The sequence below is a fragment of the Nelusetta ayraudi genome, unplaced genomic scaffold (genome assembly GCF_046127955.1).
Source record: "Nelusetta ayraudi isolate G7.1 ecotype Tasmania unplaced genomic scaffold, CSIRO-AGI_Nayr_v1 ptg000004l, whole genome shotgun sequence".
Classification (NCBI taxonomy): domain Eukaryota; kingdom Metazoa; phylum Chordata; class Actinopteri; order Tetraodontiformes; family Monacanthidae; genus Nelusetta; species Nelusetta ayraudi.
This window is the reverse complement of record NW_027466054.1, coordinates 15,794,091-15,805,753: the sequence shown is the minus strand read 5'-3', so window position 1 is coordinate 15,805,753 and position 11,663 is coordinate 15,794,091. Positions and strand designations below refer to the sequence as shown.

The following is an 11,663-nucleotide window of genomic DNA, read 5'->3' as shown; positions in this document are numbered from 1 at the left end:
AGAGAAAAAACAAACAAGCAAACAAACAAAAAAACAAGAGCGGTGGGTCAAAGGGAACCATCGTCTGTGCTGCTGCCTTCATCTGTCGTCGTCACGCCAGAGAGCTCGATGGCCGTCACGCAGGCGGCGTTGCCGTCCTTCAGCTCCTTCTCCGACCTCGCTCACCCTGCCGACACCATGAGAGTAAGTGACGGATCCGCACCACTCGCATCGTTAAATAGTGTCTAATCATGTGTTACTAGAATATTTAATAAGCTCAATCAAAACAAAAAATAATAACACAAGACACCTCCACTGCATTTTAATTATAAATTAAATTTTAGCATTATGAAGTTCAACACTTGAGTCACACTAACTAAAGTGAAGGTTTTGTTTTTCTGGGATGTGAAAATGATGATTGGAATAATGCTGAAACTCCATATATGATTCAAATTAATCAAAAAATAATATCAAATATCAAAATGTACAGATGGTTTCTCCATCTAGTCAGTTGTACTGTCATCACAGAGCTGACACATCTTTTCACATTTGGGACTGTTTTTCACTCCCCATTCTCACTAACTAATGGCCTTCAAATTACTTTGCATTAGGGATGGAAATTATTGATTATTTCATTAATCGTTAGTTGATTGAACTTGAACTTATGAACTTACTCACCCTTAAATAATGTTGAGGGTCCAATGTGACCATTTTTCTACAGTAGATAACAGTAAAAACATCCTCAACATTTATCCTCTGACTTTAAGTGGACTTCTAATGGGTCAAATTTTATTTTATTTTATTTTAAGTTGTTTAAAAGTAACTTGTTTTAGGTATGTTATGAAAAACTAATTTAATTGAATCAATTCAATTCTTAATCTGCAATTAATCGATAATCGATTAATTGTTAACATCCCTACTTTGCATCACTGTTTTTAAGTACTGACAGTATCAGTGTGAAGGCAAATTGCATGAACTGTGATGATCTCCAACACCATCCAGGTGTGGAAGCCCGAGGTCGACTCCCCTCCCGTGGACTCCCTGGGCAACAGACTGTCGCCGGGCAGCTCAGAGCCGCTGCAGGTCTCCCAGCAGGTTTTATCGGAAGAGCATCTCAACGACGACAGCCAGTCATCCTGGGACATTGAGTTCCTGCTCTCGACGTGGGGCAGCCCGTCGCCCGAGCTCAACGCCGCCCTGGAGAACACGGACCACCAGGCGGAGGACCTCAGCAGAGCGTATCAAGAGGAGCAGGCAGCACTGCAGGAGCAGCTGCAGATGAACAGTGGGAGCATGATGGCAGATCTCATGTCCTCTGCCACCATCCAGCCGCAGCTCTACCACCATGGTTACATCGAGGACCAATCAGGTCTCAGCTCGTTTCCCGCTCCTCCCAACGCCGATCACTTTGGCTTCCACCAGGGGGGAGGTAGCGGCCAGTCCAGACACAGCAGAGGGAATCTCAGTAGGGCCTCATCGACCTGTGACTTTACCCCTTACTACCCCCTGCAGCACCCCCTGGTGTTGACCTTCCCCAACGGCAGGTTCCTGCAGCCTCAGGCCGCCTCGGCCGAGCTGCCCCAACACTACAGCGGCTACGTGCCGCACTTCAACCACAACAACGCCGCCGCCGCTTTCAGCGAGTACCCTCACGCTCAGCACAGTGCCCACCCGCCTCACCACCAGCAGCCCCTGCTGGTCGGACCGCACCTGCCCCCTGCTGGGCTGGCGGGGAAGCGTGGGCGGAGACCCACGGGGAAGAAAAGGCCGGCCATCCACAGCTGTGAATACCCGGGATGCAGCAAGACCTACACCAAGAGCTCGCACCTCAAGGCTCACCTGCGCACGCACACAGGTGCGGCCCGCAACACCCTCCACCCCCACCAACACCACCACCGTTTTACACCCTGTTTGGAATTTGAATTTGTTTCATTGTTCCCTCTCTCCAGGCGAGAAGCCATACCAGTGTCCATGGGAGGACTGCAGCTGGAAGTTTGCCCGCTCCGACGAGCTGACGCGTCACTACCGCAAGCACACGGGCCAGAAACCTTACGAGTGTGTGCTGTGCCAGAGGGCCTTCTCCCGCTCCGACCACCTGGCTCTGCACATGAAGAGGCATGCCTGATGACACCACACACACACACACACACACACACACACACACACACACACACACACACACACACACACACACACACACACACACACACACACACACACACACACACTACTACTGAGTCATTTATGTAACGTTATACAGTTCCACACGTTGGCCATAGGATAATCCAGAAGAAGACAGGACAGGACCAAAAAATAATTTCATTAATAAAAACAGAAATTATTGATATCCTCAAATTCAAAGAGTGTTTAGTTTTGACCCTGTGCCAAATTATCCTCAGGCTGAACATGACCGCCTACATTTTAATCTGACAAGCCTGATTAAATGTTTCACATATCCACGAAATTTGTATCAGATATCCTTCCAGCAAACATTTGGATGATGTGGCCGACAGGTTGACCAGCTTGTAGTTCCTTCAGGAAAAAGGGGCCAGCGAAGTAACAAAACACTGTACACACAGACAGCAAACAGTAACACTAAGACCCACTGACACACAACATACATGTCTCATAAGCGGCGTCTCGTGGTTGCTTTTTGACGCCGCTCTTGTTGGGTTACTGCAAACACAAGCTCATACTTTGGTCTACTTTTCTTGAAAACTTTATCATGAATTGTATTTGCAATGTCAAGTCTCAGGGATATTAAGTAATAAGAATTTAAGTTATAGAGTAATTAAATAAGTCAGTTGGTGCTTTGTATAGAGCTTCTTATATGTTTTTGTGTGGTCAAATTTAAGTTTAATAATTTTAATTTAAGAGACACATAGGCAGTTTTTTCATAAATTAAAGAATGAATTTAGGGATTTGAAACTGTAAATAATCTGCATCTTAGTTTTTCTGCTTTTAAATATAAGCATCATATTTATTACATAACATTTTATATGCTACTGAACATGTTTTCTTCTCTTTTCAAGAGTGGTTAAAATATTGTTTTCATGGTGCGAATCTGAATAAAAGACCTTTCATGGTGTAAAACTGCCTCATGCGTGTAACCTTGGGATCAATGAGCAAAACCCAACCGAATATGACCTCGAGCAGGGTGTCATGTCAGCCTCTGGTCTTTAGGTGGCGGTCTTCTGCTGTCCCATCGGGCCCCGTGCGGCCGCTGGCCGGCGTCAGCAGCCTGGACGCAGTTGCTTCTGCAGTGTGTCTAATCTGTGGGAGGGTGAAGCCAGGACGACAGGCTGCTTATGTAACCGGGCAATCACTGAATCATCCCTATTATGTCAGATGATGGAGATCGTCATCACATTATGAAGCTCCCTTCAGCTCCCGCCCATCCTGCCTCACATGCCTGTCTGGAAGGGAAATAGAAAAATCTAATTATGCATGGGCGTAAACAAAAATAATAATAATGATAATGATAATAATAATATAAACATTGCTGAGGTCGGATTATGAAATAACATCAGATTTGAGTTAATAATTTAAATTATTGAAGTTATTTCCTCTCTGTAAGAACTCATATAGACGTGAAAAATGCCCAGTTTGACAAAGTTGAAACCAAATACAGTGAATATGGTGACAGAGAGCACATGCAAAACAGGTACCTTTAAAACACTTGTCATGGACACACAAGAGAGAAAATGGCTATATGGTCAGAAATAGGAATACAGACATTTTAATTGATTTTTTTTTTTTTTTACTGCAGTAGCCTTGGCCTTGGTACAATGATTTATTGCTGAAAGGTTTATGATCATGTTGGTTTGTGATCCTTCCGAGGAAAGAGGGGGACAAACTGGCAGCACAACAAGGACCTTTAACCTCATTTTAACACGGCCTGTTCAAAAAGATAAGCTGTAAAGTGTAGGGCATGGCTGTAAGGACACAGACACACGCACACACACACACACACACACACACACACACACACACACACACACACACACACACACAATGAGTGTACACATGCATGAACAGATATGACACATCAGCAGAGAAACGCTCCACTAATAGGTTGCAGCATGAGTTTATTTTGGTGCTGTGCAGATCAGCAAGTGATTTAGGATTTAGAGGCAACACGAGGACAGCTGCAGGAGTTCTCAACCCACAGCTGGCCAAGAGACATAATCAAACTATTGCGCAAATTCAAACCATCTTTTTCTTTTTAAGCCAATTCGGTGAATTTGTGCTTCTCAGTGGTACTGTTCTGCAACGCAATATTTAACTTTTCTTGAAAAAAAGAATGAGCAGCATTAAGCAGCAGGCAAACAGCTGAACGTTAGTAATCATGAAAAACTAAAGCCTAAAAGGCAGGCAGGTAGGTCGGTAGGTCGTAGGTAGGTAAAACAAAAACCGGAGTGGATAAAAACAATTAAAATGTATCCACTTTAAAACAAACTGTCAACCTGAACTGAAACAGGCCATAACTTCCTCTTTGCTGCTTTTACAGGTGGTTCACATGTCCAACCTGCTTTCAGACCCGTTTATTCTGTCAACTGCAGCGTTTCCTAGTTCTGCGAGTACAGACAGGCTCTGACAAGTGGTGAGCGACAGCGCTGGCAACGGTGCCAGTGCAGTGCAAACATGTTCAGGACTGCAGAGCTGTTGGGGTCAGCCAGAAATGAAAAAAATAATGAAAAAAAAACAAAACACCTTGAAGAGCGACTACGTTTGTCAAAATGTTTTCATTTTTCAACCACGGCCACACCAGCTGTAACACTGAAGCATCAATCACTGAGACACTGAGCAAATAAGTCCCATACTATTTCACTTCAGCCTAAAACAAGCTTTAAGAAAAAAAAAAAATCTATTTAGGAAACAACCAGAAGTAAAACTTCAAGGGTGGCATAGGGTCACAGCGAGGCTGTGTTGCCTCGAGTCGACACATGTTTGAGCTCCTCCAGCAACATGGGGCTGATTGTGAACATGTGAGTGAGTGAGAAAGAGTTGTTTTAAAAGACATCGGCAAACAGCGAAAAAGGGGTGGTTTGTTTGTGTCAGCTGCACCGCTTTTAACGAGCGTTACCATAGAGCACTGCAACGCTGAATGAATCCACGGCTATTTTTTCCCCCAAATCCACAGCGATTAACCAACAGCCTCCGAGCTAAATGGCGATCACAGAAGTCCTCATTGTCCCCACGACCCAGCCCGCAGCGCACTCGCCGATAAAGGAATGAGGAAATTTGTCATTTATTCACAGAATAAAGTTGTTGTTCATTCCCAGAGGAATAGAATAGAATGTGTTATGAAATGCCGGGTTTTAAACTACATGAATGAATGAAACGTGGAGTAAAGTGTTCTCGTGTGTGTGTGTGTGCAGGTATGCGTCAAGTGCACGAGGGGGCCGCGGCAGAAAAAGGGAGGCGCCTGAGCCGCTCTCCCCTCATTTGAACTCGGCAGCACACACCAAAGGTCCCGTCAGGCCAATGACTGACCTCAGCCGGTTAACTTGGTCTGTGTCTCTGCGTGTTTCTGACCTCATGGACATCTTACATGTCCTGTTGCCTAACTTAGAAAAAAAACAAAAAACCCTGCTGTACACCGGTTCATGGGTGGGGTGGATTTTTTTTTTTTTTTACTTGTAAGGAGGGAGGAGTAAAAGTATATAAGTATCACATCAGTATTTATACATCACAGCATAGTACTTGTTCTTGCATTTAGGTGATTTCTTACATGACAGCATTAAAACAGAGTGAGATATAAATATATAACATAATGAAGAGTGAAAAAAAGTCAAGCCTGCGATCGCCTGAGGCCATCAGCTGTTTCCTCGCTGTGCTGCTGTCACTCAACTTCTTTTCATAATCCTGTTCGTTACATCACTGGAGACTGCAGCGGCTTCATGTGCTGTTATTGATTCTCCCTGCACTGTAACGTAAAAGCCCCTACACGGAGGGTTCAATAGCGTACCAAAAGGTTATCCAGTCACCCGCAAACAATTACACCTATTACCTTTAACCCTTTATTTATCACAGCCGCCAACCAGTGCACATATATGTTTAACCCGAACCTTGACCCATAGCTGCACTGCACAGCTGCATGTTTATCCTCAGTAGTGATTCTTATGGAGATTCAGAACATGGCGAAGACTAAATAAGCATGTGTACTGTAACATAAAAAACAACAACAATGGCACTTCGATCAGTTATTTGGGGGTTGTGTTGAATTAAGTGCATTTAATTCCTGTTTACATTCTGCATTACTCTCATTTGGTCATCAGCCAAATTGCGCAACCTGGGTGCTTTCGAAGCATGCGACGTGTTGCTCCACTTGAATGCACTTCCTAGTCACCACTACCAGGATGACTGTTTGTGTTTCCCCCCCCTCTCAAAGTTTAAGAGCAGGGATTATCATTCTTTCACAGCATATCCATCCATACCGCTGGCAATTGATTGCTACGCAGCTGAGCTTTACAGGCTTTCAAATAGATTAGAGCAGGCGCGCATACACACACACACACACACACACACACGGCACGTTGCGACGTTCACATTCTGTTACATAACTGATGCTACAGTGTGTTAGCATCGGTGAGCACAGCGTGTGATGCGGCGTCGAGGACATTGCTGCGCGTCACCCCCCTTCGTGCTCCGTATGCCTCAACTCGACAAGCCACTCCACCCAACCCCGCGGCGGCAAGAAAATTCACTCTCACAGGAAGAGCCCTCGAAAAATCAAACGCAGGTGAACAAAACGTTGCCAGCAACATGAACTTGTGTTACAACACACTCCCTGGCTAACCGTCGGCGAGAGACAGTGAGAGAAGGTGGCGGGGGAGGGGGGAGCAGGGAAGAAATGAAAGAATGGCCGTCGACTTTAGAAAGTGTTTCACAACAAGCTTTACATAATACTCCAAGTTATTCCACTGACCAACACTTTTAAAGCTGGAGGTCGAATCACTCTCCTTTTTTGTTGTTTGAAAGAAAAATGTTCCAGAGAGATGGTGAAAGAACATGAGCAAGCAACAGAGATCCTGTGTGAAGTGCAGAGATGAAGTATCGCCGACTTCCCCTGTGAGACAATGTTCCTCTTTTTTTTTTTTTTTTGCCTGTGTAACTTTACCTCATGTGAACTTTCATGAGTGCTCACACGCTCTGTGTGTGTGTTTGTGTGTCTGTGTCCCTTTTGTGGGTATTACATAATTGCTTTCTTTTGCATTCAAACTGTCTGCCGGCTCTCACTCTGTGCAGAAACCTGGACGACCTCTGCTTTCCTTTATCTACCACATGACGGTGGCGTTCTTGAATGAGTTGATTGTAAAGAAACAAGTAACATCTGTCCATGTGTGTCGACATTTTTCAATATATGCACCTTTGTAGCCATGCATCCCCCTGTGAATAAACCTATTTATATATCTGTCTATAGACGAACCATGTATATCAATGCACCTATGCATCCAATAATATATGGGTAGAATTCATGTAAATGTATTTGGTTAAAATCTGGAACTAGATCATTAAAGAACACAAGAAAGTCTACCTTGAGCTCTAGCAAACCGGTCGTCAGTGATTCAAAAGTCTAGAGCAGAAGTTGCACATTATTCTGAGGATATCAAAAGCAGATGCAAACAGGAGGAATTTGACCATTAACAGCACAACAAGGGAGGAATTTGAGTACAAACATTATTTCTTTGTTGTACCAGTGCCTCTTGGGAATAAATCTCACACTGTTGCAAAGACAGTTTATTCCCCTTTCAAACAGTGCAACATTTCCAGGAAACATGCATTTGCGTAAGGCGTAAGTATGTGGGTTAAATACCTGCAAAATATTTGGCAAGTCTTCCCAGATGAAGCCGAACAGTTGATTGAGGATAAGGTGATTGAAGCCTGAAGAAACAAGGCATCTTGGCAACCCAACAATTGATTTGTTTAAACAAACAAGAGGCTCAGTGGCATGTGGAAGAACCACACGCAGTTGCATCACCCCTCTGGACCCATCGCTGAACATAACGTTCCTGTGGGGTACAAAACACTGAGAAACAAGACTCATTAGCAACAGCACAACAGGCTTGGTTGGGATTGGAAGGGAACATTTGGCAACATTTTCATTCCCTCATTCTCAGCTCTGCTGCTCATCCCCCAAATGCATGATCCTCACATGTGAGGCACCATTTGAAAAGGAAATAGACTTTAAACAAGCTTTCCAAGGGTTTAGGGTTTCGTCATGAAGCAAAGAAGTCAACCCTTTCCTAGATTTCCCAGAACATATCACATGTGTATACTCTTGTAATTGTAGCTATTGTTGTTGTTGTTGTTGTTGTTGTTGTCAAACTCCCTCGCATGGTCATATAAACCCATATGAAGTGAGGCTTCTACGTTGCGTTGGTTCCCCGCCGACTGACTCAACAGGCTGCCCGCCCGCCCGCCCGGAGGAGGAGGCGGGAGCTGCAGGAGGAGGCTGGGTCAGCCGAGGTGAGGATCCGACCCCGGCTGCACCGTAGCGGGGGGATAAACGTCAGCGAGATGCGGAGGTTTGGAGAGGCAGAAACATCCAGACGAGCCGCGCAGCTGCACATGTCTCCTCCTCTTTGGCTGAGCACGGTTAGTTTCTCATTCACAGGTAAGAGGACAGCGCGTTCCCGAGTTTTAAAAATACAATTACGCCCGTTTGTCGTTAGCGAAGGTAGCATTTATTTAAAGTTGTGTGTATTTTTTGTCTCTTCCTGTATTAAAAAAAAAACAAAAAAAAAAAACTTTATTCTTAACACGGAACAGATTTTCGGCAGACAATCTAGGACTTCAGGGTCCATCATTATATTATGTTTAATTTTATATATACTAATTTTATGTATTTTATTTTATTTTTTTACTACTGTGCCCTTGTAATAGCACACTTTTGTTAGACCGCTTGTTGAATGCATGACGGAATCTATGTTGACTATTTTGATTAATTGATTAAAAAAATATATATATTCGAACCTTTGTTTCAATTTCACTTCATATCATAAATGTTCTGAGGCGAATGTGGACTTCACATATTACAATTATATAAACTAATCGTCATTTCGCCACGTGCTTGTAATTTCTTTTCACCACAAGGTGGTGCCATTGCAGCACACTGCAGCAGCCACAGCTCCCAGAGGCGTCTAGTCTGGGTCGTTTGAACATGACCGGACAGTCTATCAACCAGGAGGGCTCGGCGCCTTCGCTTCTGGCCGTGGACGGACTCGCATCTGGACCCCCCGGGGAGACGGGCTTCTTCACCGACGACACAGTCTCCATCCTGACCTCAACTCACCAGCTGGCGCAGACTCTGCTGGGTCGCACCTTGGCCCTCAAGAACAGAGAGAACCCAGCTGCCAGTGGCGAGAGCAAAGCCAGCAGCAGCTGCGACGAGGACGGTGGCAACAACGGCGCGCGGCGCAAGCGCGAGTTCATCGACGAGGAGAAGAAAGACGAGAGCTACTGGGACAAGAGGAAGAAAAACAACGAGGCGGCCAAAAGGTCGAGGGAGAAGCGCCGGGCCAACGACAAAGTGCTGGAGCAGCGAGTCCTGGGCCTTCTGGAGGAGAACGCCCAGCTCCGGGCCGAGCTGCTGGCCTTCAAGTTCCGCTTCAGCCTGGTCAAGGACACGTCCGAGCTGTCCGTCGTTCCCCAGTCCTCACACCTGTGTTGCCGCCAGACGCCCTGCGCGACGCACTACTACCACGTCGACCCGCACATTCCGCACCACAGCCCCGTCTACGGGGCCAGAGCAGTGGGGCCCCCGTCGAGTCAAGGTCTGTCCGAAGAGCCCGGTCTCCCCACCATGTGTGGTGCAAACACCAGCGGCCCCTTGTGCAAACGCAACAGGCCGTCCCCTCGACACCGGGCCCCAGAGCAGCAGCAGCAGGAGTACAACGCCAACATGTTGCCCCTGGACGCCCCCGAGGGCCACTACGCAAACAGGCAAGAGGCGTCCGAGGGTTTGAAGAGCCTGCCACACAAGCTCCGCTTCAAGAGCCCCGTCGGTTGCAGCGACGGCGGGGACGCGTCCCCCACCTCTTACGGATCAGTCTTAGCAGCGTCGGGGCCAAACGTCCAGGTGAGGAGCCAACAGCAGGCAGGCTGGGACGCTCAGACAGACGTTCAGCCTCCGTGGTCCCACGAGGAGGCTGGCGGCGGACTCGGACTTCAGCGCCAGAGTCCACACACTGCGCGTTCCAACCCGCCGGCCGTGCGGAGCCCGAGGGACAGCAGTTGCTTGGCAGAGGACGTTAATCTCAGGTCTCAGATCGGCACTTTGTCTCAGGAAGTGGCCCAGCTCAAAAGGCTCCTCTCCCAGCAGCTGCTGTGCAAGGCACCTTAAAATGCTGGGCACGAGGAAAACAAAACCACAAAGTCCAAAACCAAAAAGATAGATTTACAAATGCACCCCGTCACTGTTGATATGCAGCCAGAGAGCACAACACCTGTGAATACAAGACACCTTATTTGTGCAAAAGTGAAGGCTGAATGTGTTGTCTGTCAGAGAAGAACGCCACGTTTAACTTTACAGGAAAAAAAACAATGACAACGCTGAGTGACTGTGAATGCTTCAGTCTTTTTTCGTGAGTCAACCAGTGCGTCACAAACCAGAACTTAAAGGTCATAGCAACTTTGTTTATCGATTACACCAAGGAAACACACACACTTCCCCACACGTAGAGCGACTGTTCCGTGCTCGTTGCCCTGTGTGTTTTCAATGTAAACATATCAAAACAGATGAACATATTTTATGGATTGTTTCAAAAGTGGTTACATCAACTGTATCTGACTCTCCTCATGTCACAAACTTTTGCAGATTTGTTTTGTATGTTCTTCATTACAAACCCTCTGCACTTGGTTTCACCCTTGGCTATAAACTATGCGTATAAACACCACACATTTGAAACTGCACAATGGAAATATTTCTGTATTTTTCAGTAAAAAAAACAAAAAACAAAAGTGCGGAACCATTGGACCAACCGGAGTCTCTCTGTCTCTCTGTGTTTTGTTCCTAAAATGCATTTCACGTATCGAAAACAAAATAAGACTGAGGTAGGTGTGGCACCGCAGGGAGATGTGCTTCATGTTTCAATGTCTCCCAAAATCATTTTTAGCTGTGTGAGAGTAATTCTAATCACATTTATCCTTTAATGAATCCCTCACAATAAATTAGAGATGCCCACATGGGTTCCGATGTCCTCAGTGAATGAAGGTTAGTAATGGGGGAGGCTTGGGGGAGAGGCCAGCAGCGGAGAAGGGGATGTGCACGTAAGTGAAGCAAGGCTCGCATGAGTCATTTATCACGTCAGCAGTATGAAAGCTATTTTTAGCATGCAGGCAGCTGCTGCGGAGACCGATTGGCCCGGGCGGGAGCGAGGGGTGCAGGTTTAACACCTGGGGAGGAGTGAGACCTTCGTCACGAGCTGCTTGGAGATGCTTCTGAATGAAGTGAAGAGCCTGCAACAAGAGGATGCGGGCAAAGCTCTTCACTCTCCTGTCAAAGTGTCATCTTGTTCCACTGGCCAATCCTGCTACAGTGCACATCATTTTCAGCATCAGTGATCTTGTCCCAGTTATCAGTATTTTACAATAAAAACATAGGTAGCAACACTCCTTCCTTGCGCGCCACAATGCCTACAGCAACAGGAACAAAAACATTCCAGCGGTCTGTGTTCAAC

The 11,663-nt window shown here is 46.1% G+C and overlaps 2 protein-coding genes across 4 annotated transcripts; both read left to right on the top strand.

The window, feature by feature from the left end:
• Positions 1-50: 50 nt before the first annotated feature.
• On the top strand, positions 51-4,689 carry LOC142896317 (Kruppel-like factor 1). 2 transcript variants are annotated; one of them, XM_076037895.1, is made up of 5 exons: positions 51-183; positions 982-1,834; positions 1,929-2,094; positions 3,163-3,289; positions 4,490-4,689. In XM_076037895.1, exons 1-5 carry the CDS (start codon positions 109-111, stop codon positions 4,574-4,576), a joined length of 1,308 nt encoding a protein of 435 aa, XP_075894010.1. In that variant the 5' UTR covers positions 51-108; the 3' UTR covers positions 4,577-4,689. The 2 variants fall into 2 exon arrangements, with proteins under 2 accessions (XP_075894010.1, XP_075894016.1); XM_076037901.1 differs by having other exon boundaries at positions 3,820-4,689.
• Positions 4,690-5,614: 925 nt separating this feature from the next.
• On the top strand, positions 5,615-10,944 carry LOC142896262 (uncharacterized). Of its 2 annotated transcripts, XM_076037861.1 has the most exons (3): positions 5,615-6,724; positions 6,964-8,599; positions 9,079-10,944. In XM_076037861.1, exon 3 carries the CDS (start codon positions 9,146-9,148, stop codon positions 10,325-10,327), a length of 1,182 nt encoding a protein of 393 aa, XP_075893976.1. In that variant the 5' UTR covers positions 5,615-6,724; positions 6,964-8,599; positions 9,079-9,145; the 3' UTR covers positions 10,328-10,944. The 2 variants fall into 2 exon arrangements, with proteins under 2 accessions (XP_075893976.1, XP_075893968.1); XM_076037853.1 differs by having other exon boundaries at positions 5,615-8,599.
• The last annotated feature ends 719 nt before the right edge of the window (positions 10,945-11,663 follow it).